This window comes from Amblyomma maculatum, chromosome 1 (assembly GCF_055883805.1).
Source record: "Amblyomma maculatum isolate TAMU_Amacu chromosome 1, ASM5588380v1, whole genome shotgun sequence".
NCBI classification, from domain to species: Eukaryota; Metazoa; Arthropoda; class Arachnida; order Ixodida; family Ixodidae; genus Amblyomma; species Amblyomma maculatum.
In genome coordinates this window covers 129,326,941-129,352,788 of record NC_139344.1, presented here as the reverse complement: position 1 = coordinate 129,352,788, position 25,848 = coordinate 129,326,941, and the positions used below count along the sequence as shown (strand labels likewise).

At 49.7% G+C, this 25,848-nt stretch overlaps 1 protein-coding gene across 1 annotated transcript in view; it reads right to left on the bottom strand.

Moving 5' to 3' along the window:
* The window catches only part of LOC146203905 (uncharacterized), a 149,162-nt gene extending 124,682 nt beyond the window's left edge, over positions 1-24,480 (bottom strand). The window contains exon 1 of the mRNA XM_084603629.1: positions 24,213-24,480. Within this exon, the coding sequence (XP_084459755.1) occupies positions 24,213-24,399 (187 nt within the window). The 5' untranslated portion in view covers positions 24,400-24,480. The remainder of the gene's footprint in view (positions 1-24,212) is intronic.
* Positions 24,481-25,848: the final 1,368 nt, after the last annotated feature.

Genomic DNA, 25,848 nt, shown 5'->3' with positions numbered 1-25,848 from the left:
TCTATTTGAGAACTAAAGTTTCGGTTTGCTAAAACGAGTAATAATATCGACGGAATAGTGATTGAGTTATCTCGTGATTTAATGCGGCAACCTGAGCGGTGAAAAGTCTTTTAGAGGCTATTTGTCCTGTTTAAGTCAGCATGAACATTTTATATACCAGAAATTAATTTGCAAGCCGTATATATATATATATATATATATATATATATATATATATATATATATATATATATATATATATATATATATATCTTTCGGTTTGTTTCACTGGGCTGAGCAAGAGGGCAGATATGACGTGGTCTGTGTGTTAAGTGGCGGCGATGGAACTGCCCCTTATTTTTCGCGGTAGTCACAACATGGCATGTTTTCCTGACACGCGTGCACGGTTTCGTGTCAGTGCACTGCCTGCCGTTGCTAAGCCTACTTACTCGACTAATTACATTGCTCTAGGCGGGTGTTGACAGGGAACAAACAGTGGTTATTATGGAAGTGGTGCTTCCCGGTTTGGAGAGGAATACGTGTTGGCTAGCGGAGAAATACCTCGGATCACACAACTGCGCTGCTTATCCAGCAATACCGTCATTGCGTCACTCCCCTGGCTTTCCTGCTTAGTTATTGTTAACTTTAACTGGGCGTAACTCTTGTTCAAAAGCCAGTTAGCTATGACTTGCATGACAGGAATACTGAGGTGTTTCGGTTAAAACCGAGTTTCGAAAGCTGAATTCGGTGTATTTTTATCATTTTTATTGTCGGTTAAAGTTAACAAGTGCGAACCACTACTAATGAGTAATATCTGATCGACCAAGGCAGTCGCAGAACGACTGACAACTTTCGGAACTTCCAGCCAGCAGAGTCGCCAGGGGACAGCAACGAATGAGAAGGCAGTCGGTATAGTTCATTTCAAATATTGCGCAATGCGCCCGAGTGCCGTCGAATTTCCAGTACCTTCACGCCAGGTTTGCCGTAAGGGAGCAATAGCGCATGTCATAAAGTGGGTTGTGCAGCGGCCACCGCGACTAATGAGACCAAGTCGTCGAACAGCGCATGCTGGTGTAAAGCGGGAAAGGAAAAAATAAATAAAAATAAATAAATGAAATCTAACAGGCGAAAAGGAAAGGAGGCAAGTTTTTCGCCAAGAAATTGCGGAATAATGGCCGGCACCAGTGAGGACTGAAATTGCGTCCACGCGGCACCGGCGGAATAGCGCGCGCGCGCACTCGGCGGCGCGGTGCTGGGCGCGGGGCAGTGGCAGACCTAATCAGAGTGACGGCGCAGCAGAGACGCGGAGAAATCGGGACCGCCGTAATAAAACCATTAATGAGAGAGAGCGCACACACACACGCACGCACACACAGTGCCCAGAGGCTACAGTGGGATGGGGATCCGCGCGGATCTAATGCAGTGCTGCTGGTTGCGGCGCGGAAAGAGTTGGCAGCGCCGCTGCTTCTACGCTCCGCTCTCGTTAGGTGCGCGGCCATACGGGGGTGGCATGAAGAGGTTCGAGGGTAACGGGAGAGAGATGGAAGGAGGGGGAGCAGAGTGTTTCGTACTTTACCATACGCTCTCCTTACTATTATGACTTGCTTCTGCTCTCGTCCTCCCCTCTCGGTTGGCGGCAGGCCCCTGCAGGTAAGTGGCAGGGCTGCTGCCGCTGCTATTACGCAGCCTTTGTCTTGAAAGGAGCTGCAATTTTGTGCGCCGGAAAGAATGGTGGCGCTTGGCGGACGCAAGTAGCGACGCCGACCGCTCGCTCGTTGCACTGCCGGCGGGGGAGTCTGTTTAAGAGCCCGAATATCAAAATAATAAATAAAATAAACCTCAGGCAGGCCCGCTGTATGCGCGTATAAGTGTTGCCTCTCGTCGTTACGGCGGCACAAGAGCCGGCAGGGGGTATTTTTTTTTTTTATAAGTTGATAAGTCGGCTTGTATTCTCTCTTTTCTGCACACGCCTATTAACGCCTGCTCTCGCCTTTTGGAAAATCCAGCGTGTTTGGAAAATCCACTTGGATATCCTTTTCCTTCTTGTTATACCAACTTGGGGCATCTCCTTGCAGGAAGGAAAAGTTTAAAGACCAAAATGAACTCCTTTATACCACGGGTCAATAAGACTAAACGGTCCCCGCGCACAAAAAGAAAGCGGTATAAACCGCGCGACCGTTACGGTTGCAAAGAGCCCAGGAGACAGGGAAAACAAACGCAGGGTCGGCCTTACTGCCAATCCCGGAAACCTAGCTGCTCGGTTGCTCAAACGCTCTGTGTGCCCCGCTGGTGACGTATCCGCACAGGAACGAGAAGGACGTAAATAAAACAAGAAATGTCCTAAGAAGGACAAATAGTCGAGACCGGGCGGCTAGAATTATAATACTAATAACGAGACACTGCTCATTAAGGAAAGGAGGGCAAGAGATAGGAGCAGCGCGGCGCAGAAAAAAAAAAAAAAAATAGACATGGAAAATGACAAGAAGAGGCGATTGAAAAAGTACGCGGAAAGGAGTCGAACATAAACAACTGCTCTCAAGGAGGCGCCGGCTCCGAGTAGTGGCGGTGGAAGTGTCTCGCTTGCAGCACCGCGCGGTACTGCCGCGTTGCCAGAAAATGAGACAGACAATAGGACGCCGAACGGCGGGCAGACACGAATACACAAAACAAAACGAGAAGAAAATTGCGCGAAGCTACGAATAAAATAAAGTCGAATGTTCCGCTGTTTATCGGAGGAGGAGGAGTATAAAAGAATCGTACAAGGAGAGTGCAGGAACTGAGAAATAAGAAAAGGGGGCCGAATATATAGAGGAGCGAGCCGTGAGAACGGTAACGAGAAAGAACAAAAGGATTTCGCTGGCAGCAACGCACTCACACACAAAAGCCCCCCGTTTTTTTTTTTTTTCTTTTCTTTTCTTCTCCCTCCATAGACTCTTCGTTCGCGCACTTAATTCCGTATTTCTTTGCACCTCGCGTTTACCACGGCTATAGGAGCCCTGGCAAGAAGTCCCTCTCCCTCGCCGCGTGTGGGGGCGTTTACCCCCTGCCTGCAGCAGTCCGCTTGACTGTGCGGTTGGCTTGAAAAGCTCGGCCCACGGGGCGACTTTGCTTTGTTTTGCTCGGTTATTGCTTTCCACTTCCTCGAGCTTACTCCAGAATCTCCCGTTTCCTGGCACTCCGGCGAAACCTCTCCACATATCATTCCTTTTTCTTCTATTCTCGACGCCCAGCACGAGTAGCACTTTAATTTGCGAAACGTCCGCGGCAGGCTATCACGCGGCGGCGGCAAAGACCGGAAGTCAGTGACATCACAAAAGGATAGAGCGATGGTTGGGGAGGGGTTCCCGGCGAAGTCCGGATAAGATGAAATTAAAGTTGAAGGAGGGGGACAAGCGAATGGCGATCACGGCTCCTAGGGAGGAATAAGAGCCTGAAACAAAGGCGCCATGCATACATGGCGCTTCGAGCAGGCGTGGCGTTTCTTACCTTTTTTTTTTTTATTTTTCGCGTTTGCTTCCTTCCTCTTTTGCTTCCTACCCAGTCATAATTATTTGTTCAGTCTGGATACTCCCTATACGCGCCTTGTCTATCCGTGCCGCCTAACTGGGCGTATTGAGCTGTTCTCACTTTATTAATAGGAGTTGTTCACACGAGCGCCGAAGGGGACGAGAGCGCATTTTTGTGTGCTTCTTTGTTTCCCTCGATGGCGCGTGAAGAAAATGATTGAGAGGTTGCTGTATAGACTGCTCCTTAAAACATCCGTTTTCTTCGACGTTTCGTGCCGCCCGAGGCATGTACACGATGCGGTATATACACGTACGCGCAAAGGCAAACCCGAAAGACCACTTGTCTTGAAACCGGGAAAAAAAAAATTCTCGACATAGCACACATCTGTTTTTCGTTTCATGAAAGCATCATAAGACAGGAAAGGGACAGCAAATTCTTCTCTCATAAGAGAGAACGACAAATCTACACTGGCGCCTTTTGAATGATTATTCGTTTATAATTTTATATTACACTTCCCGTCAGGACACCACGCCTATTACAGTACCAGCGTAGATTTGGTTTAGCGTCCTTCTCGGGCCTAATTACAGCTCGCGTTACATGTAAATGTGCTTTTTCGTATTTTTCTGAACGGCATCCGGCCAAGCGCGCCTCCAAAACATGAAAACAGCCTCATGGTAATTTGAACTGAGCAGTAATAGTCAGCAGCATTAACGCGCTAATTAGAGCGGACAGCGTTGAGTAAGCGCGGCACTGAGGAGTAATGAGCGCGCGATCGCCACTGCAAGACTTTCGCCGGCGCTGCTTGCAGGCGCGCAAAACTTGAGAACGGCGCCGGTAGAGGAAGAAGAAGACGGTAAGGAGGGGAGGGGGGGGGGGGGGGGGGGGGGCGGCTGTGCTTTAACTGGTCACGTAGCTAATCACAACTAAAAAGCAAGCAGCAGCGTTTCCGCTCTGTATGCGCCACCATTCTGCAATAACATTCGTCCACGCCATCACGGTCACACTAGATGCGCAGTTATATAAATGCACGCGGAGTGAAGCAAATTTCTTGTTTCGGATTCGTAGCTGCATGCGTTTGCTCCTTCCATTTGTTTTCCAACCGGAAGGTTGCGACGTTAGCAACGCTCTTTTGTCTTCTTTGGTTCAAAGAATTCAAAGCTAACAATGTGGTATAGATCAGTAGCATGACTCTTTTCTATATTAGGCGCCAAATGTAAATATTTTCTTAATGGCATGGTGAAACCCCGACGAAGCGACATTGTAATTTAGCCATACAATTTAGACAGTCGTTGGACGAGCTGAAGCTACAGATAAGCAATTCCGATATTTTCTCTGTCAGTGATTTAACGCCGCTTCGTCGCGGAGACCCATGTGCACGCGGCTCTCCAAGAGCCGGTCTTTGATAAGGAGTAGTGAAAAAAAAGGTCTCAGCACGCAGGCGCATTATGGCGATGTCCAGAGCTTTTCCAAGTTGATCAGCTTCCCCGTCAATGCGTTCCTCAATAGTATTATTAGATTCGTAATAGAAACTACTTTTACGCTTGCAGTTTTGAAGAAAATATGGGTCCATAAATATCGCTGAATGTCTTTAGTGAAAGAAGTCCGTCCATGCAGGAGTTTTACATGTCATGCCGCCGGTGAAAATCAATAAAGGAGTTGTTCTTTTAAGGCTCCTTTCAATAGAATATGAAAGGAAGAAGCGTCCAATAAGATGTGACCGCAGTACAGAAAACAAACATGTAATATGTCTTCTATCGCTCGCTGGAAAGGAAAAATTAGGAGTGTGATATGAAGATTTCCCTTCTCACCCCTTCGTCAAGAAATTTATTTCTCACAACACGGAGTACAAGCAGAGAGAGAAGGAGAAGAAAGATGGATAAGGGCGAAAAGCAAGGCGTCCGTGTGCTGTGCGATGTCAGTGCAGGTTAAAGAACCCCGGGTGGCCGAAATTTCTGGAGCTCTCCACTGCGGTGTCTATCATAGCCTGAGTCGCTTTGGGACGTTAAATCCCACAAACCAACCAAAAGAAAGATGGCGCTCGGCAGCTGCTATGTTGATGGTACATACCGTCAGGAGTAAAGAAACCAATTAATTTGTCTGAAAACGGAGCCACAAATTTGCGGTCTCTATTTCGGTCGTTGTGACCCACTCGTACATGAGGCATATACCAAACAGAGAAATCGTCGTTAGTACTCTCCTTTGAACTTCGTACACGTGCGCTAGACTAACATTCGGGCTCAAGAAGTTGCAGAAATTCGCAGCCACTCGGAACCGGCAGTAAACATTGAAGATATAAGGAGCCAGAACTGCCGCCAACAAATGGAAAAGACAAATCGGCGCAAAGAGTTCAAAGAAACAACGCGTCCTTGCAATATGGGCGGCCTTCTCGTACAGCCTTGCGTTACTGCATGCTATACTACTGCCGCTGCTCCTGCTGCAACTGTCGCCGTTAGAACCAGAACAAAACAAAAGCCTTGAAGTATAATAGAGGCAAAGAAAGAAAACAGCACTGGGTTCTTTGGGAGCCGAAGTATCGGGGCTCCTAAAGACCCCCTCCTTTTCTTCTTTACCCCACCGGCTGTCTTGGTATTGAACTGCGGCCGACTGCCACGGCGATTGCTCGTTCCCTGACCGGTCCTCGAATATTACCGGTATTTCTCGTTCGCGCCTTGCTCGCCGCGTTTGAAAACGCAGCTCTGTGCCAATCGTATCCCCTTCCTTCCCTCCCCTTCGGGGCACGCATTTGAACGGAACGTGTCTCGCGTTTTGGAGGGGATCAGTTGTTTTTGTCAGCAGTATGCCGGGCTCTCTTTGTTCACTTGCTCTCTTGTTGGCGCGTAAGTCTGCGCGCGCACTTTTGACTGAGCTTCGCGGCGAAAGGAGGTCTGCGGCATGGTCCACTAAGACTATACAGAGTGACGCTTTCGCATTCTCATACCTCTTTGCACTTTGCACACGGATATTACTGCCCCTTGCAGCCTTATGTAATTCGCACTCGGACGCTGACGCGGGCGAGCATGCGAGTGCGCGCCCGCGTGGGCGATTTGATAACATACTATACTTCGACAAAGGATACGAACCCGCCGAGTATATAGGTGATCGAGCGTTTTCTTTGTTTAGTCCACGCGTCGCCCTAAAGATTTGGCGCCATAAATCGATATCCCGTCAGCCCATTGTCAACACCGCGAGCCTTTCGGGCAAGTATACAATGACTCAAGCGGCTGTTGCTAGAGTGCCCCTCCCTTAAGGAATGACAGCTGCTCAATACTATGGCTCGTGCGTCGCGAAATGTCGGGCAGTCGGGGCCGTACGCTCATGTTGCACACAGAATCGCTATACTGCATGGACGTCGACAAGAAAACAGGTGCTCGGAGTACGAACAAAACTTGCAAGCTGGTTTCGTCAACATCTGTTCCTTCCTTGGCTACCGATATAAACAGGATCAAGTCCTCAAGATGTATACACGTTTCATAGCATGTCGCTTCATCTAACGGTGATGTCGCTTCCTCATGATAATGCACCTTCAGTCTCTTTTTTAAAGCGAAAGCCTTTCTAGCTCATGCAATGAAATCCCGTGCTCGAGATCTGTGCGCGAGATCTGTCAACGCCTTGGATATATGCGCGAGATTTCATGAGATGTGTTCTCTTTGTCTAGCGCTGCTGCCATCCGCAATCCCACACTTGAACGCGTGCCAAGGAATGCCACGCGACAGGAGCGCTGGTGTGCCGTCAAAGTCACACTGCCGGATAAAATGTGACAGATAGTGCGCCTTTCCTTTTCTGTAAACCAATTATAATTATATATGTAGCACTGCAACGAACGCGGATAAGAGGGAAACGATAGGAGAGAAAGGGTTGGCTTTCACCATTCTCCTTTTAAGAGACATCTAAGAGACCCTCTAATTTTTCGGCTTTCATTCATTGGTGCGGGCATGCGTTTCGTCGTTTATTTCTTTACCTCGCTTTATAAGTGAGAAAGTTTGGCGCACTAGTAGGCTATAGCTGACATAACGGCGTTATAGTTCACCGCTGAAATGGAGCTCCAAGCAATGAAATTTACGAAAAGCAGAATGCTGCCGCAATTGTTCCCCAAGGAAGAGAATAACACACCGCCTAATCGATAAAAAAAAAAAAAGAAAAGCTACTAGCATTAACCAACAGAATATAAAACGACAAGACTGTCGAGTACTTTGTGAAACAAGTTATGAATTCTACAGTGAATGATGCGTGTTTCTACGCTGAAGGATCTGCGCTCACTTCACTCGCTTCCACCCTCCTCACACAGCCACCTCAGTGGCAGAAGAGCATTTTTTTTCTTTAGCCACCACTCCAACGCTTCAGTTCGGTTGTTTCAAGGATCACTTGTGCATTCAAGGCTGGAGTTTGAATCATTAATATCAGGGGCGACGCTTTCTCGCAGTCGTCTAGCCAATATGTTCAGATCATTTTGTCTACTCCATCAGTGCCAAACAGACCTGCACATCTATAGCGCCGTTCGAAAGGCGGTACGTGATTCACACCTTGTTACCGGTGTTCCAAGAAACCTCGCCTCCTGCCTGGAAGCAGCGCATGCGTAATGCAAGGCGGTAGGCACATTTCAGAAGGAACAATACCTCGACGCTATTGTCATTATTGCTGACGCTATACACCTTGCGTGACATCGCAACATCACCGTGTGACGTCGAGGGGCTTTGCATACACGCGTCTGTTCTCGCGAACTCCACTCACGATGATCTCACCGCGCTTTGGCGCGTTTACCCCTTACCACCGACGCCCTGGACATATATTATGCTGAGGCTACCCCCCCCCCCCAAAAAAAAAAAAAAATATATATATATATATATATATATATATATATATATATATATATATATATATATATATATATATATATGCCTCTGCCCGTGCTACTAGGTATAACGGGTTTCACGCCCTGGACATGTGTGCTTTCTGTATTAAGCGCTATTCTAAAGCCAAGTCTCTCACTATATCTCCAGCATGTTATTTATGCTGCCGCCACCGACGCCGCCGCCGCTACAATGGCCGTAAGGTTACCAACCTTACGCGTCGTATTATGACCGTTAGCTGTCCGTTCGCCGGGTTCATATATTCGCAGCAGTCGTTCAATCACGTATGTACTTGCACGCTATTTCTCCGTAGTCCCGGCTGAAAAAACGCACGCTGGGCACCATGCTTCTTCCGCGAAACTCGTTGTCCGCTCTCTCGGGGGTGCCACGCCCCCCTTCATTGAAGGAGACACTCCATGACCCGCGAGGCCGAGAAAGAGTGCGCGCGCACACACACACACACACACACACACACACACACACACACACACACACACACACACACACACACACACACACACACACACACACACACACACACACACACACACACACACACACACACACACACACACACACACACACACGCACACACACACACACACACACACACACACACACACACACACACACACACACACATACACACACACACGCACGCAACACAACGCAGCGTGCCCGCACGAAACGAGAGGGAAGACTCCCGCTGATATCATCTGCATTCAAAAGGCGGCCAGTGGCACAGAGGCTACATCCGGTGCCCAGAGAGGCGGTGGCGGCAGCTGAGTGCCTTCTCGGCGACTCGCAGCCGTTGACCGCGAGCCCGGTGGAAAACCGCCGGAAAAGAACACATGGCGCGTCATCGTCTGCACCTGTCGCGCCGCACGGTGCCTCCGCCGCCGCTGGGGCTTGGCAGGTCCTCTCTCTGCAGCGCGCGCGTGCAGGACGCTTGGGCTCTCGGGCACCTCCCTCTTCCTCTGCTCGGTGATGCCTTCCGTGTTCGCGAGGGCTGCCCGGACGCCTCACGGGCAGTCATCGTCGCTTGCATATCACACAGCCTGTGTCTCAGTCGGCTGAGCTGAGAAAAATACGGAGCAGATTGTCATCCATTATTCTTTTTTTCTTTTTTTCGCGAGCCAGACTGCCTCTGCTTGGCGCTCGCGCCATATGAAGCTTCGTGACACCCGTGCATTCATCGCGAGAGCAGCGGGGACAACGTGCAACACATCCTACAGAGAAAATTAGCTGCTCAAAATTGGAGGGACCCTCCTATGCACTCTATGACGTTTCTCTGTTTTGCGCGCTGCTTTTGCAACGGCATCTATGCCGCTCATCGGTGGTAGTGGTGCAACACACGAGACGCACAAGGCCACTGCTGTCGCTGGTGGCATGCTCTAGATGGACAGGGCCAACTTCCAAAGTTTTTCGTCAGCTTGCTCCTTGCCGCCACATATATTTTCGGGCGGGAAGCAGAGAAACCCGCAACCAATTGTTACAAAGCTTCCCATGGCGGCCGCTCGCAGCTACCTACATACGTGAGAAAATGCTGCAACGAATGATCGTCCTTGGCTGCCCAGCAAAGCGAAGGCGCCGCACTGCATACAGAGAGTGCGCTTTCGCACTGGCCGGCGACACACACGCGCGAGGCCAGCAGCAGCAGCGGCTCCGAGGAAGGAAATTACAAAATCACCGCCGGACTCCACTGCCGCGTTCATCTCTTTTACGCCGCTTTCATGGTTGATTATCGCGCTGCTTCCGTCGGAAGAGGTGCATTTGGGATTTTCAAGAGCCTCCAAGGCAGCGCCGGCGGCGCCTCCTCTCCCACCCTTCTCGTCTCAGCCGCCCTCCGAGATGTGTTTTCTTCTCATCCTGCTTCGTACAGCAGCGGCGTGGATGTGCTCGCAGGAAGCGCGGGCGAGGGAAGAAGCGCGAAGAAGAGGCGCGGGACGAGGAATGAACTCGTTTTCGGCATCAACCCACGTGGGTCTACAATTAGTAATCAAGGCAGCAGCGCGCCCTCCTCTCCGGCCTTTGTTGCGCTCAGCTGTTTTTGCGTGGGAATGACTGCCGCACCGGTGGCGCAGAATGTCCGCCCGTCCGTGCCTCCGGCTGGCCAACGCTCACATCCGCTCGTGGTCAGCGCCCCGAAATGTGCGTGCGCGCCTCCTGAATGGCACGTCCTTTCCGGACCGCGGAAGGCTCTTCGGCGGGCGCGCTCCTCCTGTAGTACTACGTAGCAGTGCTACTGCCTGATTGTCTCCGTTCACTCAATTTTTTAGGCTTTTTTTTTTTTTATGCCATTGAAGGAAGCCCAGTTATGTCATTGGAAAACCATACGGGAAACGCATTTGCCTTTTTTTAAATCACTACTCTCCTGATTGTGTATGCAGCCATCACGTTGCTGTAATGCTATTTAAAGTAGTAGTATGATTGGCAGACGTTTCTCAAAATAAAGGTGCATAGAAGACATTCACTGACCATTCGTCTGGCAGGTCATACATAACATACCAGTATTGACCATGAGTGCTCGCGTTTCTCTGACTTTTGAAATGCACTTATACTACTTTCTTATGTACAAAAAAGAAGTGAAAGAAGATAGAGATGCATGCTCACTTGCAAATACTTCATTCATCATGTTTGTATTTTTTTTTTTGCACCGTAAAGGTAACAAAATTCCGTAAGTTTGATTCAAGAGAAATCAATAATTTTCGTCAGGACTCTGGAGACATTTGTACATTGTGGGCCGCGAGATTTTAACGTTCCGCACTGACTCAGGCAGAGCGGGACACCGTAGTGTAGGGCTCTGTGTTAACTTACACCGCTTGAGGTTATTAAACTTGCACTGACATCATCGCATGCTAGACAGACGCCTTCTACATTTCGCCTCCATAAAAATACGGTTGCTGCGGCTGTGATCGAAACAGTGACCTTGAAACCAGCATAGTATAAAGCCGTAGCCTTTGACACTCCATGGTCGGGGAGACGCGCTGTAGGAAAGCATTTAAAGGGTTGAATATATTTGCGCTTTTTTTTTTTTTTTTTTTTTCCACACGGTGGCAGCGCGCCGCCCGTCGCATCTGACAGCTGAAAGACGGTCGCACGAAAAAACAGCAGTTCATGCTGCGCTCACCTAATTGGTCACAAAATGCAAGAAAGCCTCGAGAATGGCGAAGAAGCGCTGTCACCCCGCAAGCGTTCAGACTTCAGCGACTGGGCCAGAACAAAGCCTGGCTGAGTCTCCAGTCGCAGAAGCAACGTGGCTAAAAGTAGGGTATACGTATCAAACTGTAAAGCGTCACTGGACGGATGTTTTTCGGCGTATCGCAAAGCGATCCCACGGTTTCTAGCGTAGTAAATAGTACTTTGTTGTTTACAGGGATGGACCACACTGTACTGCCTTGACGATGGATAGTTAAAACGCGCCAGCTTTTCGATAGAGCACTGACGTCGATTCCAGTGCCCTGCAAACGTTTTCCAAGTGATTTGGCCCGTCAGTGTCGCTATACACGTGGTACGAGGCAACCCGCAGAGCAGCCGTGTGTACAGCTAAGGGTGAGGTTGCTCTAGCAGCGCCCTTGTTTTTCTGTCGCCACGCAGGCGAGGCGCATACGCGCGCGCATGCGGCCCATCTTCCACGAGGAGGCAGCGTGTGCGCACGCCCCGACGCAAAGCGCGCACAATAAGCGGAAGCTCTGTACAGGTGCCTCGATTGGCGACAGCTCCGCTTCCGGAGTGCGTGGCAGCGCGCTGATGGAAACGAACAGAGCTCCTCCTCGACAAACAAACGAGAAATAATAACGCGCGTGCCCGCAACTCTTCTTTCAGCCGCCTTCTTTTTGGGCTCCGCATTTTTGCTTGCTGTCCGCTCGGTCTTACATCTCGGCGGTTTCGGCGCTTGTTTTCGCATCTGCTTTTGCGTAGCTGCATGTGAACGTCGCGAGGCGGGTTGCTCTCCGGAGACGATGCTCGCACGTCAGCGGATCCCACGGTGTCTAGTCGGCGGGAGAGGAACCAGCAGCGAGGGCGCAGCGTCGCTGTCCGCTCCCAGGGGACGTAAATTTGTCACCGGGCGGCCATCCGTCAAAGCGGGGCTCACGCTGGCGCGCTCCTCGCGGCAGAAGCGGCAGCCGGACGAGGGCGGAAACGGCCCCCGCCGTACGTAACTTACGCGCAAGCGTCTCTCCCGAGAAGGGTTAACAGCCGCCGAGCCTTACGCACTTTGGGGGTATAATGAGGACGCCCCGGTCCCCGCTGACAGCAGCAGCCAGGCCGTTTGTTTGCTTGCCCGCCTTGTTTTTTCTGACGCCAGCCGAGCTACCTCGCGCGCGTGCGTCTCTTGTAATGCGATTCAGCGCGCGCGCCGTAGACGCCTAGAGTGCACCGCGCGCCGCCGGCGGCACGTAACGTTCGCATAACAGCCATTTGCACTCCCGTGCCATAAGGCACGAATCGGCGAACCGATTCCGGGAGGTGATCGCTTTGTGTTCGGAAGGAGCCTAGGCAAGTGACAAGCGTTGTGCACCTGTATATAATGCCGTCAGTTGGATATCCCAACCCATGACCTCCGAATTACGATATCAACAGAGTTACGCCTATGCTGTTTAATCTTCTACTTTCGTAGGCGTCATCTGTAGCTTCACCTTGAGGATACTCGTCCATAAGAGCGGACGTATACGTCCTGTATATATGAGCGCCACGACACACACACACACACACACACACACACACACACACACACACACACACACACACTCTCTACAACGCAAAATGTGGAGGTCGTGAGTTTCGGCTCCCACCAGCGGCGGTGGTTGTTTTTTCTTCCACCTTAACATTATTTACCTTTCAAACATGGAAAGAGCACATTGTATCACGTCAACAGTACAAACTAGAAAAAAAAAACATTCTCTTGTGCTTTCTTTGGGCTCTCGGACTGCTCGCTTCTTTTTTTACGTATATGTTAAGAGCCTCTCGTTCCCCTATATGCATTTCTCTGCTTGTGGCTTAACGAGGATCTCGGTTCTGGCCGCCTTGAGAGGCAGTACGAGGAGTATGTCGCACAGCTCCCCGCCTCCCTGTTTAATCACTCTCCACGTGACACTACCCGCTATGTAGGATACCTCCGCCTCTATAGATGACTGACGGTGGTGTTAGATAACAGCCAATCTAAATACCAAGGAAAGTAGACAATTGAATAGCCTCTAGCGTAGTTGGCAAAGCACCGGACGCGAAATTCGGATCCCACCGGTGAAAGGTTGTTTTTCTTCTGCCGTAAAATTCATGTGTCTTCCAAACATAAAATGAATACAGTAGTAGTAACGTCAACAGTACGGATTAAAAAAAAAGTCATTTTTTTTTGCGTTTCTTCAATGGTTCATACATACATACATACATACATACATACATACATACATACATACATACATACATACATACATACATACATACATACATACATACATACATACATACATACATACATACATACATACATACATACATACATACATACATACATACATACATACATACACAGGTTGAGGCTGTAATGCTGATGCTAAAATATGAATGTAAATTCCAAAGGCAGTACTAGTGCTCTCAATATAAAACGGAGCACACGAATGAACAAACTTTTGTTTCGCCGGGCGCCCTGCAAGCGTATGCGCATGTGGTGCCCGCCTCATCGGCAGCCGCGGACGAAGAGTACTTTTTCCACATGCCCGTGCTCCGTTTTATTTTGGGGGCACTGTGAGTTGGGAGTACGTGTGAGTTGTACGAAACGGAATGCTTTCAGTGTGACTGCTGCACACAAGCAGAAGGTGAACGCGATCGAAATATGAATGGTACATGTAGCACTGCAAAGACGAAGGGCGCGGTGTTGGCGGAATGGAGTTACCTCCGGAAGCCAGAGTTGTGCGCGCGCGCACTCAACAGCACGCACCCCTATCCTCCAGGCCCATGGTGGGCAAACGGTAAGAACGCTCTCGGATGGGTTTCGCGCGTACTGTATGCTTTCCTTGCTCTCTTTCAGTTATCTGCGCGTGCTCTGTAGTCACTCCCTTCCGTTGTTTTCGTCTCCTCATCGCCCGCTCACCGACTGCGTTCTTCAAGGTGGCCGCTCCGGTTTCTGCAGAGAAGGCGCAACAAGGCGCAGTTGAGGAGCTGGTACGCATCCACGTACACCCGAGCTTAGAGTAAGGGCTCATTCACGTAATGGCCTTTAATGGAGTGAGTCAGCGACCCCCCCCCCCCCCTTCACACACGCACAGATTCTCCTTCGTCTACTCCCTTGAAGCGCATCTACCTTGCTTCCATTCTGATTCACTTTAATACTATCCCCCGAGTGCTAGTGGCGCGCGAGTGGAAGGAGAGGAAATGGGGGAGGGGGGGGGGGGGGATGGAAGGACCATCTTGCAGCGTTTGTTTCAGAACGGAAGCTCGGCGCGCTGCTGGTGTAGTGTATGTATACGCACACACACGCAGTACGCGCACAACGCTGGCGAACGTGCACCCCAAAAAGAACAATCGGCGGGGAAAATTCGTCTCTGCCGCATTTCTGCTTTTCTTAGTTCTCATCCTTCCCCGTTCCCCGTGATTCGCTTCCTACGCCGCGGGCTGTGTTCTTGGCCGTTCTGTCTTCCCCGGCGCCCATTACAACGAGCGGAGGGCTGCTGTTTTACCCCCTCCGGCCGCGCCGCTCCGCGAGCTTCCACCGCTGTTGTCCGGGCAGCAGCTGTGCATCCCATCCTTCTCCGGACACCCCCGCCAATTTTCAGTGCCCGAGATAAGGCTGTCGTCGTTTGGCCGGGCCCTCGGCTACTCCAGGTTGAAGGACCTGGGCGTCCCCGCGCTCCGTGTTTGTTCCCCGCCCACCTCGCGGCTCGAGCGACGGCCCTCTGCACTTGGCGCATTTGCGGCACCGCCGTCGACGCGATGTGCCGATGGACCGATTCTTCTTAATCGCGTCCGTGTGTGCGCGAACGTACGCGTGGGGTGGTCAGTGAGAATCGTCATGGGAACTTGCGGTGAGGCGGGCTTTCGTGGCTTGCTATATGCGGCAAAATCAAAAGAGTCGCCGTGTCGGCGCTTCGCGATCTTCGAGGCTGAAGGCAGACGTGTTTGATGTGCCATTTGCCCAACCGAGACTATTTGATGTGCCTGCCTCACGACCTCTTGCCGATAGCGGAGATAACAGAATTTGGGTCGTATCCGATGTAGGCGCCCCCATCTCGAGATGGAGGGCTTCTGTTTTACGAATATGACGAGCATGCCCGCAAGTGCTGCTATTATTAAAATCACAATAGAGGGCTCTTCATTCGCATACGCTCGCTTGAAGAAGTTTTGTTTCTTCGTTTCCTTCGTACTCGCTTTTTTTTTTTTTAAGACTCTCCATTACGTCGCTGAATTTAAAATGTTTGCAACATATTCACGAGGCGCTTTCTAAATAAAGAGAATAACTGCAATATAAAAAGGATAAATAATTCGCTTGGAATGATATTCTGCCGTAAATTTCATATCTTACGCGGAGTATTTGACAAGCCCGTGCTACGGTCATGCAAAGCTGGTGTCACATAAGCGCGACATACTTCTTTTTGTTTGTTTAATCTGTGCCCAAAAACCTCAGCGCTTGATGAAACTTAAGGATTAATATCAGGTAGTGAAAATTTAGCGACTGTCCTGTTTTTGCCGCAATACATCGCGTCATTTGTTCTGCCAGCCAATAAAACGAAGTTGTTCTGGCCGAAATGAGAAGTGAAAGAAAGATCCTGAAGTATTAAAGAGTTTCACTGCGTCATTCCAAAAACCAAAGAGAAAAGATTGCGCTTTTGCATTAAAACATCTAAATATGTTACAGTTATATCATATGATCATTAGTAAAATAGAAGGGTAGTGGGTTAGTCTGCGGGCCTTGTTTAACGTCCCAAAACGACTCAGGCTATGAGGGGCGGGAGGGTTTCGGTGATTTCGACCACCTTGGGTTCTTTAACGTGCACCTACATCGCACAGTAGGCGGGCGCCTTGCTTTTAGAGTCCATCGAAAGGAGATTCGATCGCACCTCCTGAGGTTTCAGCAGTCGAACCCCAATACCACACTGAGCAACCGCGGCGGGTCTAAAACAGAAGGAAGCGTTGTTCAAGAACGCCTGGCTCGTATTTACTATCATCTGACACAAAAGTCAACTGGCGTAGAAAAAGAGAGACTGAAGTTCTGCCTTCCGCGAAGTGAGTTAAGAAGCAGGCAGGGACGGCTGTAATGGTAGCCAAGATAACCGCTCTAGAATCGAGGGAAACTCGGCGGTTATGTATACAGGGTTAAAGAGAAGCAAGGGCGCATAAAGACCAGTATACCTTACAGCAGCTGCCACATCGGCGTAAGGTGCTTATTACCCGATGATACCCCCCACCCCCCCGCCAGTCTCTTAACAGAGAGGGCGAAACTAAGAATAAGGGTTAAACCCGGCAGTTAGTTTCCGGTTAGCGCGTTCGATACACAAAGGTACCTGGCGTACACCTACTGAAAAGTACCCTGACGAATCGCATTTCCGCATTGAGCCCGTGACGCGCCCAACTGCTGCAAGGTCGAGGTCTGCCTGCGGTCGTGACGCCCGCATCGTCGTTGAAATGGTGCGTGTGTTTAGGCCGAAAGTGTTCCGGCGCCCGTACGCGCACGCTCCGCCCTCGGTGGCCGCTTGTCGCTCACTTTCCCAGCTTTTTGCCTGCGGAATATGCTGGAGGCCTCTGCGCGGCGGCGTGACATCACCCGGAGCCCGTGTGGGCCGAGCACGCGCAGCTCGCGCGCAAAAGAGCTGGGTGCCAGCGCCGCACCCTAGCATTTGTGCGTTTCTGCCGCTGGAGCAGACCCGCAGCCGTGCGACCGGCCGCCCGCGCTGCCCGGAAGGGCCATCTCTAAAGAGTACGGCAAGCCCCTGCGGCGGGAAGCGCTTATTAAAACGCCGCCCCCCCGCGCCGCCGGCACCGTACGGAGAGTGGCATGCACCCTCCCTCCTCCACGGCCATTCCCCTATCAAAATAAACTTTCTCACGCACTGTCAGGAGTGTGACGCGCTGCCGAATTGCAGGCCTCAAGGAGTAAAAGGTTCGCGCAGGGAATCAAGCGAGCGCCCTTCCTTTCAATCGGCCTTCCTTCCTCGGCTTCCGCCGCGCGCGCTCGGTCCGAGCCGGAACACCTGTTGTTATAGCGGCGGCGGCAAGGGAGCGCGCTCTAATGGAGGCCCTGAGCCACTGTGGCCCGATGTCGCTGACCCTCCAGCGACTGCTCCCTCGGGGAACGAAATCGCCGCTACGATTTTTGCGCCTGTCATCCCGCTGGGACCCGGCATTTAACGGCGGCTGCTAGGAACGGCATCGCGCCGCTGCGCGGTGCGTACTGCTCGCAGGCCTTCCTCCGATCGACGAAAGAGGAGTCGGCCCGCGTGCTCGCGATCTTGCGAGAGTTCTCCCCTTCGTCCGCTCTGTGAGGAAGGAGGTCCTTTCTGGTACCGGCGGGTCCACTTCTTGAGAGACAGCTGTCTCTCTGCGCGTACGAAGTTTCGCGCGCTACCGCCGCCGCACGCTGCGGGGCCGCAGAGGCCAAGAGCGCGCCGAGGAGGGCCAGCAGTTTGATAACAGATCTGAATCGCACCAGTCTCGTGTGCGAGATGCGCAGCGGTGGAAAGGAAAGGAGGCGGGGGGGATTATTGCAAAGGCATTCCGTAATACACCGTTGCCGCCAAAAGTGCTTTGGTGACTGTGCATTTAAAGTTCCCAACAACAGAAACAAAGAGACCAAGCATGTCCTTTACGAATGCTCTTGAAGCAAGGAAGACAAATCACGACCCCAGCACAGTTGGGGAGAGGGCGAGCCTTTGAAACGTAACAAGCTTGCGCACGATGCGAAAAATCGCTTCGGTGGCATGTGCAACAGAATGCAACTTTCTTGCGGTAGGCGCGCCTGTGACGCTAAAAAAGGGAAGAGGCACGATGCCTGTACGCATCGCAAAGGGCGCGAGACACGTATGCCCTCATGTAGGGGTTTTTTGCCTAGCCTTTTGTTTTTTCGTCTCCATGTGCAGCGCGGGGCAACTGAATGAAGGCAGGAAAAGCAAGTGCAGTCTGGCGGTCGTTCCCGTCGTGTTTCGTGTTTCCCAGACAAGCAAATGGTCGAGCTGAGAACCAAGCCGTACTGAACCACCGTGCCCTGTGCTAGACACTTCTCTCCATTTTTTGTTTCTCCCTCCTCCTCCATCTTTTAGCCTCGCTCCTTTCCGTCCGTGTGTGTCGCCTTTGCAGGGGGCGCACGGGCGCGTTCCCAACTTCCTCGTGTCACTGCAACGCGCGTTTTCAAGCACACTTTGGCGCCCATTTCACCCTTCATCAGGCACAGCTGTACACAGAGGGACAGAGGCTCGCAAACCATCTTGCAGACTCCGCCGAGGCGCACGGCTGGCGCATGCATTCCGTTCTTGCTTTAGCACATTATTTTGCAGCGCCAAGGGCCGATTCTGTTGCTTCTCTGCTCACGAATCTCCGAGAGGCCTTATACACCGTTTTATCATGGGCGCTGCCATTTTGTGTATGTGGCGCCATCTAACGGCCGAGTTATGGAGCAACCGCCATGCTGGTATGCGGGGTCCCATCCGCGGAACAGGCGACAAGTAGCGCAAATCGGCATTTTGGAGCTTTCGCATGCAAAGTTTTGCTTTCTGAAAGTACCTAGCTGAAAGAAAAATAAATTTCAGTAGCAGCGAAGCCATTCGGTAAGAAATGACAAAACATGCTCCTTATCAGGTCGGCTGAAGGCTACAAGCCTGATTACAATTAGTGTGTAACTTTTATGTGGAACAGAGAGGCGGCGGCGCACCACTGGCCGCGAGGGCAGCTTTCGATCTACGTTTTATTCTTAAATGATTTCTAGAGACGGCTTACCGTAACAATTTGATGAAAGAAAGAAAGCGAATGTAGCCGTTTCAAGTCACGTTTAGGAGCATGCTAATCGCGCTACATTTGTTGGGACAACCGATCATTCACATACTCTTTATTGCTTGAGCGGCTACTGCGGAAGTTCCCACATCTCCACTGGGGTTCTATTAAGTATCCATTATCCAATTCGGATTCATTTACGCTACCCTGGCTACTTTTGTTGGGTGATAATCAGGCAGGGTGTTCAAGCGTCCACTGCCAGGCAATCTGATTTCAGCATTGTCTAAATGACTCAACCACCTGTTTGCCGATATGTGCGGAGAGTGGCGATGACTTGTCAATATCGGGAGCTGCTATCCTGCAATTTCTCTGACTGGGCGTTATTTGCGTTTTTCTGACGCTGCCGTCATGCTGACATCAAAATGTAAGATAAAATGGACAATTGATGCCTATGGAATAGTGACCTTAAATTATGTCCCATAATGACCTCTTCGAAAGTTGCTTTTGTCAACAATTATATAGTTAATTTTTCGTCGCAAGGTTTGCTTATTGCAAGCGATCGCTGCTATTCCTATGATCATATATTCCCATTTATTATCGGCAGCAAAATCTTACGAGATGCGTGTTTTCAAAAAAAAAAATATATATATATATATATATATATATATATATATATATATATATATATTTTAGCGCTGTTTCACTAAATAAGTTGGCAAGCAATTCATTGGTATATCGTTGTCTTCAAGTGGGACAGGTTCTTTCATACTTGCATTAACCCCAGGTGACTGAATCGAAATAGTTCTTTACCTGGCGGCATCTCGTAAATATTTGCCGCAAGGAATATCATCCGCTTGTTGCCCAAAGACTGGCATTGTTTCACGGGTATTCAGCTTTTCCGCTCCCTACTCTACAAGCACAGTGTTCGGAACTCGCACGAAAGGCTGCCAAAGCGAAACATTTTCGGTTGGGGCTTGAAATTCAGAAGCTGCTCGTCTTCGCCCAATTGAGTAAGTTGCAAGTGAAACAGTGTAGAGCGACACACGCGCATACCACCGCTGTTAATATTTTATCTTCTGTTAATCATCTCCTTCTGGTTGTTATTATTATTATTTTTTTTTTTTTTTTGTTAATGCAAGCAACTGAGTAAAAAAAAAAAAAAAAGATGGTGCTAACCGCAGCAGCTCTTAGCAGCTAAACTGCGGCCGGCGGAAATGAAACGATCAGGAAAATGAAGGAAAGAAAGCACATCGCTCACATCAGCTAATCGGCTTAGATACTTTGCGGCTATTCAAGACACTCTGTGTGCAAAAGACTGCAACATGTGCCCTTTCTCCGTAATGCCCTGCTATCCCCGCGTCCCCACATACCAGACAGGAGGAGCCGCGCAGCGCGTTCCGGTTCGAGGCTATTTTCCTCCTCGCCGCGAAAACGGTTTATAAGGAGCAGTAGGATCAAGGAGGATTCTCGCTACCTGTTCTTACAAACCAGTCAAAAGTTTGCCCGCTGAAGTAGTGATCGATCTACGTTAGTTGATTGAACCATAATAGACGCGGGGCATACCAGGGGCACAAGGGTCGTTGGTTTTCATATGGCTCGCCTAAGTTCATGTCACATGAAGTGTCTTTCTTTCTTTCTTTCTTTCTTTCTTTCTTTCTTTCTTTCTTTCTTTCTTTCTTTCTTTCTTTCTTTCTTTCTTTCTTTCTTTCTTTCTTTCTTTCTTTCTTTCTTTCTTTCTTTCTTTCTTCTTTCTTTCTTTCTTTCTTTCTTTCTTTCTTTCTTTCTTTCTTTCTTTCTTTCTTTCTTTCTTTCTTTCTTTCTTTCTTTCTTTCTTTCTTTCCCGCAAGCACGCGCAACGTTTAATGAGATACAAATACAACATTGCGCTTAAATGCAGTTGCATCTGAGCATGCCACTAACCAAAGCTAAATTAAATCAGTTACGAATGGCGATCGAGGCGAAGAATACTCGCACAAACTTAATCTTGACAGACATAGCAACCCTAATCACGGCGCGCTCGTGCGTGTCGCCTCGAAAATGGCAGGCATTAGAGTTCACTGCTTGCCGAAAAGCACTTATGATGCTTGGACATCTGGGCATTTTTTTTTTGTTGTTGTTGTTTTGGCAAATATAGCCACGCTCTTGTTTTTATTATTATTTTTTTTTTTTTTGCCTGGGGTGACTTTCATGTGCCTTCGCCGTTTGTCCGCCGCTTTCTCAGCACTGCCGTGCAAAGTACACCACTACCAAGTTTTCTCGGATCATTTTCTCTGTTTCTCGGGTACAGGTGCCTGCGCTTCCTCTCCCTACACCAAAAAAACGGCCTCTCCAACTTTCCTTCACGACAGAGACGACGCAGAGCCAAATGCGAGCTCTTAACGGCGATGTCGTCTGTGCAAAAGCGCGCCGAGCTCTGCTTCCAACGAGCTGCTGTCTCGAGAACAGGGGCCGTAAAACAGTGATTTCGGCAAAAAATAAAATAAAAAGGGCGAGTGGGCATAAAGTACTCAAGAGAAAGGTAGCAGGGATCACGGGTAACGGCCCGTCTTGCAGCTGTCTTTTTCTGTTGGTTTTCGTTTCTATATGTATATATATATATATATATATATTTTTTACCAAAGAGAACCTGTCTTTTAGATTATTTTTTTTTTTCTCCACAGAACGCAGAAAAGTCCGCATTCGTTTCTTTGTGCCAACGCCACGGCTCCAATCGATGGTGGACGACTTTCCGGAAGTATCAGCGAAAAGCGTTCAAGTGCCACGGTATTCAGGTCAGGGAGATCTATGGACAGCACCCCACCCCCCTATCCCCATCGTCAGCGCACAATACCCCAGCCCCATGAACAGCGATCGCCCGCTCCGTCAAGCCGCTGGGTGGTTTTCGTATGCCAACCTCAAGAGCTATAAACTTCCTCGGTCGCGCGTCGTTGACATAAGTACTCGGCAGCTGTGAGAATCGGCGCATCTCACTGTCTGCGTTGTGCGAGATAAGTGAATGTACTATAGCAAAATGTAACGGAACACCTTATTAGTACGCAGCCAACAGTGAAAAACAAAAACAAAAAAGAAATGCGCAATTCAACGCAAGCCAGGGGTGGCCTCTTTCACACCGCTTATAGACCATTATAGCTGCACGCTTTGGCTTTTTCGCAAATTTTTCGAGGGCCGCAAAAGCAAAATATGCCTTCTTGCAGTGCGGTAGCGGGAATTTAGTCAAGAAATAGACTTCAAGCTGAAGGTTAGAATGCCGCGTAGTGCGATTTAAGTGACATCGCAAGCAATCAATGCAGGCGTCGCCTTCTGCCGCGCCATACACAACTCGAGAAATGCCGCTTTTAAATAACCTACCAGAGTACATCCGCCGGAATTTATTAGACGAATTGAATTGCAGGCCAGAGCTCCCTGCTGACGAAGTTAGAGAGAGAGAGAGAGAAATGGGGGAAAAAAAAGGAGGGGGGTAATACCATGGGTCCCGACAAAGACATGGATTGGTTATATTCGCAATGCCTGAGCGGCATAAAAACAGCTAGACTGTGGCTCTTATCAGAGCAAGTGACCTCTCTCACTCTCTCTTTTAGCCGGGGCCCACGAACGGCGGTGTTCCCTCACGTCTCGTTTGGCTTGATGCCCTGTTGGGGTCATACCACGAAGAGCACCTTTGCATACGCAAATTGAGCCGGAGCTTTTTTGCCATGAAACGAAGAAGATAAATAAAGAGAGAGAAAAAAAAAAAAAAAACGCAGCGGAACTGCGACGACGTGAAAAGGATCCGTTTAGAGACGAAATGATGGTTGAGTCTTGCAAAAAATGGTGATAAAGTAAAGAAGAAAAAAAAAAAGAAACGCGGAGACACACGGCGTTACGGTTAGCGAGCGTGAAAACGGTCGGTTCTAGCCCACTGCGCAATGTGGCATGCTTGGCGGCGGCGGCGCCCGCTCCTGCCGTGTACTACAAAGATGCGCTGCTGTCCAACCGTGCGTGAATCCCGCTGTAGCCGGAGCTTTGCCTGCGACGGCGCCGCGCGCCGAACGTCGCCGCCTTGTGTCCCCTCCTACCGTGCAAGGGGACACTGGGTATACTATGAGAACGCTGTCCCGCATCACGTGACGGTATTACCGAAAAGGGATAAAGAAAATAATGTCTAACTAGCGGGACTAATACTACTTCCCAAGAAACGAGATATATGGCGTCTGATGAAACTTCGGCTCTGGCGCTGTCGGAGTAGTCGTCGTGAGCGAGAAACCACGGGCATGTCTTTGGTAAGTGGTGGCTGCAATTACCTATACTCTAATAACAAACAAAGCAGGTGCAGTAAAGCCTAGGCCAAATAAAATACTTCTCACCTCGCCTGTTTGTACATATATACTTCAAATCACTGTGGTCCGCAGTGAATGTAATGTTCGTTTTCTGTATTACTTGTCGCCTTCATTCTTGTCGGTCATCATCGCCATCATCGTCGAACCACCCAGGTTATACGTCAATTGCCAGGACAGGACACTGCCCCACTGGGCTCCAATTATTTCCGCCCCACTTGGGCTGCGGTCACATTATTCCAGCATTTCGTCTAGCCTTCTCATAGTCATAAGGCGTTCAGTCTTTCCTTGTTCCGCTTTCCTTCCATGAGCTACACAACGAGCCATCTCATCTGCTCTCCGTATTGAAGTTTCCTATTGGTCGCAAGCAGGTACTATTATCTCGCGTTTTTCCTTAACACAATCTGCCCCTTGTCTCTGTATACCGTTTGGCAGAGCTTTCTGCTCTACTCCTCAATTTAGGCTACAAATTTCAGATCTGGGAATATTGAGCTATGATAAGTTTTCATCTAGAAGGGCATTCGTAAGCAGCTATTAACAGTAACCAGACTTTTAACGACTGCCATCTGAACTCATAAACAGGACTACAAGGATAAGAATATAAGAAGCGTGCCAGAAGAGGAGCTCTTTGTACGTTTGTAAAACTCACTCTTCTTCTTGGGTTCGTGGTCCTGGACCTGCGCGGCCTGCACGTGCTGGGGCTGCGGCTGCTGCTGGAGGTCCATGATGGCCCCCAGCTGCGTGGAGCCGTAGACGTCCTCGTGCGGAGGCAGCGGCTGCAGCGGCCCCGTCGCGTATGACACGACCTGCGCCGACGGGTCGGCCGGGTACAACATGTCTGCGTCGCGGAACTCCAGGCCGCCCTCCTGCAGTAGCTTCAGCTTCACGTCGTTGTAGTTGCTCGGAGAGGACCTGCGCAGAAGGAACTCCTTCAGGGTGCGCACTCGGAGGATAAGCAATTGCACGATCTTTAGCACAGTGATCCATCTCTATTATGAAAGCGCTCTCGTGTTTGTTCAAACGAGCCCGATCTCAGCATCGAAATGTGGTTTGATGGGACATTAAGCTGCCTGTGGAGGATTCGCAAGTCATTTTATTCGTCGTTCTTATCAACCAAGCTGTCATCGATCGCCTAACTTTGATGCATGCGGCAAGAACACTGTTGTTGTTTGTTTGGGGGAGCGCACGCGTCTGCTGTTTCTGTGTTCTGTGCTATCCGAACCATTTCATGCAGAACACTGTGGATAATAAAAATGCTGAGTGACACAAGCGTGGAGCGCGTTCCTTGTGGACTCACGACAGGACATTGCTACTGTTGCATTTAGTTGTGAGGTCCTCCGATGGCCAACATGTTTTAGTGTCGAATGATGTAAATGGACGGCTTGACAAGTACACATCGACGCCTGCATCGTAACCACAGTTTGCCGTGTTCATTGGAGGGTCGTAAAAAGAATGTCGCTGGTCATCGAGTGCCACGTAATTTTAACTGTAGTCGAGTTCGGCCTGTGGAACGGCTCTATGACTAGAGAGTCGCGGATACGCACCAGCGCATGCGCATACATCGCTGACTTATGCTGGCTGCGCATGTGCTTTTGCACAGAGCGGAACTTAGCGTCTGCCACTGTTAAACTCTATGGTACTTTGTGGCACTACAGAGGCAAATTATTTTTTATTATTTTTGCGCTGCCTCATCACAATATATGTTAAACTCGATGCATCTTTTTTGCTTTAAACGTATGTACCTACCAATTTGCGAGCGCGTGTGCCGTCAGATATCAGTATAAGGCGCGTATGCCTTATCCCGGGCCATTTTCTTGGCCTTCTACAGCACAAAGTAACACCCAGACTCCGGAAGCCGCATTTTTTTTTTTTTTTCTCTTCTAATTTTTATAAAACGGACTTTCTGAAGGGGCGGCGCGTCCAAATTGAATTTGCAGTGTCTGCATAGTTGGCAAAGTACGTGACGATAAACCAGTGCTTGAGCCAGACAGAACGTGTCGTGACCGAGGAAAGAAAGGCGAAATCATCAGTCAGAGGAAAAGGTGATTTCTTTTCAAGGGTGCAGCTTCTTTTTTTTCTTTTTTTTTTTTTTACATGCTGCTCTCAGAGTGCCCACATCTCTCCAAAGTGATGGGAGCCCGTTCTTTTTCGTTTCTTCATTTTTATACGGCAGATTCGCTCGCTCGAGGCACTGAAATGATTGAAAATTGCGTTTCCTATAGGAGTCCCCCCACACACACAGCACCATACATACGCGGAAACGCTTGTGCCATGTGAATAGACAG